General features: G+C 37.8%; 1 protein-coding gene across 2 annotated transcripts in view; it reads left to right on the forward strand.

Moving 5' to 3' along the window:
* The window catches only part of LOC107564369 (protocadherin Fat 3-like), a 101,702-nt gene that overhangs the window by 36,113 nt on the left and 61,538 nt on the right, over window positions 1-4,051 (forward strand). For both annotated transcript variants that reach the window (XM_016249430.1, XM_016249431.1), the window contains exon 7: window positions 1,394-1,462. In XM_016249430.1, the coding sequence (XP_016104916.1) occupies window positions 1,394-1,462 (69 nt within the window). The remainder of the gene's footprint in view (window positions 1-1,393; window positions 1,463-4,051) is intronic.

Genomic DNA, 4,051 nt, shown 5'->3' on the forward strand with positions numbered 1-4,051 from the left:
GGCTCAGCATCTGACGGCGATCAATATATCATATTTAGACGTTTTATCCAAATGTTACTCATAATTGTTAAAAATTTGGATTAATTATATAACTTTTGTTTTGCCATTTCTATCGTGTATTGTTCGCTTATGCTATTTATTCTAGTCTGCCTGTTTCCTGAAGAAGAAAAAAATCAGATCTGATGTAGGCTAATGAATAAAACCTTTTTTTTTTATTACCCGAAGTTTATTGGTGGTGTTCATGTATAATTCAAATTATAAATGATATAACTAAACAAATTAATAATTAATTAGGCGAAGCTGTGCGCTTGAATTTGTCATCATCATCCTATGCAATGTGGTGAATTATTATTGCTCATTATTGTCTATAGGCTGTTTTAGTCATTTAAATAACATAGGTTATCTTAATATATTGATTAATGACATTGTATTATAATAGCCTGTTACACCACCTAAATATGTAGGCTATTTACTTCCTTCTAATTCTCGTTGTCAGTGCAGGCTTGTTTAGCTTAATATTGACCGTTATGAAAAGTGACTAGTGTAGCCTGCATAAAAAAGTTTTGAACATAAAACAACAGGACAAAAATATAGTTGATGACTAGACATAATCATTTCATGACTCTAGGCACTTCTCTGTGAAGACAGTAGCATAATACAGTGAAATAATGTTCTTTAGCCATTCAGAAACAGCTGTCATGTGCATGGGTAAAATTTACCCGCTGGCGGTTTTAGGTATACAGCGACCCCTGGCAGTTCTAGTGTTAATCAAACACACCTGATTCAGGTCATCAGCTCAGTAGGGACTCCAAGATCTGAAATTGGTGTGTCAGAGAAAGGAGACATGCAAAATATGCAGTGTTGGAGTGCCTCCAGGACCAGGGTTGGGAACCACTGCATTGTATTATATTATGTTACCTTACATTATGACCAAACATTCACTGCAAAAAAGTAAAAACGCACATTAATGACTTTTACTGCCCTGTTATATTATATTATATTATATTATGTCTACAATATTACAAAATATGTTAATTTGAATAATGTTTTACAATAATATTAATAAAGTTATGTTGACTGCGGATGTTATTGAGCTCCTGTATTTGTTGATCTGGTAGGCAATGGGAGAGTCGGGTTGCAGAATGCATGGCGTTTGGTGTTCAGATACCTTCTGTTTGCTTCAGCAGCATCTGCTCTGCACTCTTTCGCTGCTCTGCCTCTTTTTTTCCTCCTCTTCTTCTGGTTCTCTTCACAGCCCACTTCCTCTCCCTTCTCTTGTTTAGTTCTTTTATCCTTCGACTCTTCATTCTTTACATCAGTTGTTCTATCTCTTTTCCATCCTCTCTTCCTCTCTCTCACTCTCTCTCTTTTTCTAAATGCTTCGTATGGGAAGGTCCACGCTCTTTCCGTGAGATGTTCTATATACTCCAGACCGCTTGCGGCAGGAACTGTTCTACAGAAGGTATCTTTACCAGTTCAGCCGAATTCTTTTCCTCTTTTCTTTCTCTTAACTCTCTTTTTCTTTTGGTGGTTTCTCTCTTTCTCTTTTTATTCTGTGTTGTGATCTCTTCTTCTGTCTTCAACGGTCTGCCTGTCTTTCTCTCTCTCTTTCTGCATGTCCAGGGCTAAACGCTAAGGATTTTTTTTCAGCCTGCCAATTTTTTAATTTCCCCACCACAAAAAAAGTTAATTTTCATTGGTTTTGAGAGATGTAAACTAGTCTATTACTAAATAAGGTTCTTACAACAACATTTTAGATACCAGTGAAATTTCACAATTCTCAATTCCAATTTTGATGCCATAGCAAAAACTAATATAAAGTTCAAACATTACGACAGAGAAGTAAACAGTCAGTAATAAAATGAGAACAGGTAACAGCACAAATCAGTACAATAGAACAGTGATACAAAGTAATAAACAGTGCTTTAAGTTTTTCAGGTAGATCTAACACTATATTCAGGTAAGACATACTACTGAAATTCAATAATCCCATGTAAAATAGCACAGCATAGCTTTCAATGTATAAATTAAAGCTACAAAAGTTATTCAGTCAAGAGCAGTGAGTGAGTTCCGTTTTTTCTTTTTGTTGTTTAATTTTCTCATTAAAGGACACAAATAGCAGCAGATTTAATAGGCGGTTGTCACTTTAAGCCCGAATGCACAGATTCAATACACTGATATAAATGCAGGTTTTCTCAGGATCTTTAGTTTCACTTAAGACATAACCGACCAAAATGGTAATCTTAAATGAATTCTGTATGCATCTTTCCGTTAAAGCGCCATAAAGAAACGGTTTTCTTTCGCGCCTTATTGCGCTTTAACGGACAAAAACAGACAAAAATATGCCCAAATGCCAGTCTTGGAGAATTCTCTTTATGCGTCTTAAACGGTTTTAAATCACTTGAATGGCGAAAGAAGACTTAAAAACATGTGCAAATTATAAACTTATGGAATGACAATTACATCAACTTTCCTGAGCGTCTTTCACGCTAACACCAGGTAATAGTGCAGTCCTTATTGTTCAGCCCTGATTTCTGTCTCTCTCTCTACCAGTCTTTCTATCTCGACCTGTCTCTCACTGTCTGTACGGTCTCTCTTTCTGACCTTTTCTCTCTTTCTGTCTGTCTGTCACTCTTCATGTGATTCTATTGGTCTCTTTCTTCTCCTGGCTTTCTCTCTCCCTCTGTCTGTCTCTCACTGTATTTATATGAGTTCAGCAGAACTGCTCTTGCTCTGTTACCGTTTAACCATCAGCTAGCACTGCTTTCCCATTATCCTTTGGTGTTGTGCTGTATTCCTTTAATGTGATTGGTTGGGATGTGAATTTGAGGACGTGTTTTTTGATACAAATATGCGTTTTAAATGTGTGTTTGATATATTGCTGTATGTGCATGAGTGTGTGCGCTTAGCATTTACTGTACAGTGGCGATAATGGTTTCATTTGTGCTTCCATCCATGTGTGTGAGTGAGTTTGTGTATTGTTTATGAGGTACCTAAAACCCTTCTGGTGGTCGTTGATCTGCGTTGATTAAATGCGTCATTAAACAGCCAATCGAGTGTGCATAAAGGTCAGGGGTCAACCCAGGGTTAGCTTGCCAGATGAGAGAACACTCAGGGTGGACAGCGAGGGTGGATGGCGATGAATGAAAGGGTGTGTAAGTGTATCTCTCCACCAGGTGTTACAGCAACAGGCGGCACGAGATGATTAATGCGCCCTGGGTAGAACGAGTGTGAAGAGGGAACATAACGCCCCGCCAAAACACACTTTCACCTCTGTTCACATGCATAGGGGTTCGAACACACTCATGCAACCTGATCTACGTCTTAAAGGAAAAATTCACCTGTAAATGACATTTCTGTCACCATTTGCCCACCCTTATGTCATTCCAAAACTGTAGCCCTATGACTTTTTTTCAGCCATAGATGTTAGTCAGAATGGTGACAATGAAAGCAAATCGCATTAAGGGACTGAAAAAAGCATCAGAAAAGTAGTGCATATGACTTGTGCATTATATATTCCAAGCCTTCTGAAGTCATGTTTTTGTGAGCAACAACAACAACAAAAAACCTGGGAAAGTGTTTTTAATAGTTTTAATGGTAAAGTGTTTTTACAAATGTTTAAATGTTAAAGGGTTCATATGATGCGATTTCAATTTTTCCTTTCTCTTTGGAGTGTTACAAGCTATTGGTGCATAAAGAAGATCTGTAAAGTTGCAAAGACTAAAGTCTCAAATCCAAAGTGATATTCTTTATAAAAGTTCAGAGTCAGCCACATTTACCTAAAACGGCTCGTTCTAACACGCCCCCACATATCTACCTCACTATGTGGGAAGATTTGCATAACGCCGACCAAATGTTCACGCAAAGAAAGAAGGCGTAACTTTTAGTCTCACTGTAGTATTGTTGACGCTGCAGCCATGTCGTGAAGACGCTGTGTGTTTCGTTGTGAAAGCGAAACTACTTTGTGTGGTCTTCCAAAAGAGGACGATATCCGCTTCGTCATGCCTAGAGCTGATCTGTGCTGGTCGCTGAGGAAATACATCAACTTTCA

This window comes from Sinocyclocheilus grahami, unplaced genomic scaffold (genome assembly GCF_001515645.1).
Source record: "Sinocyclocheilus grahami isolate Dianchi unplaced genomic scaffold, SAMN03320097.WGS_v1.1 scaffold927.1, whole genome shotgun sequence".
Lineage (NCBI taxonomy): Eukaryota > Metazoa > Chordata > Actinopteri > Cypriniformes > Cyprinidae > Sinocyclocheilus > Sinocyclocheilus grahami.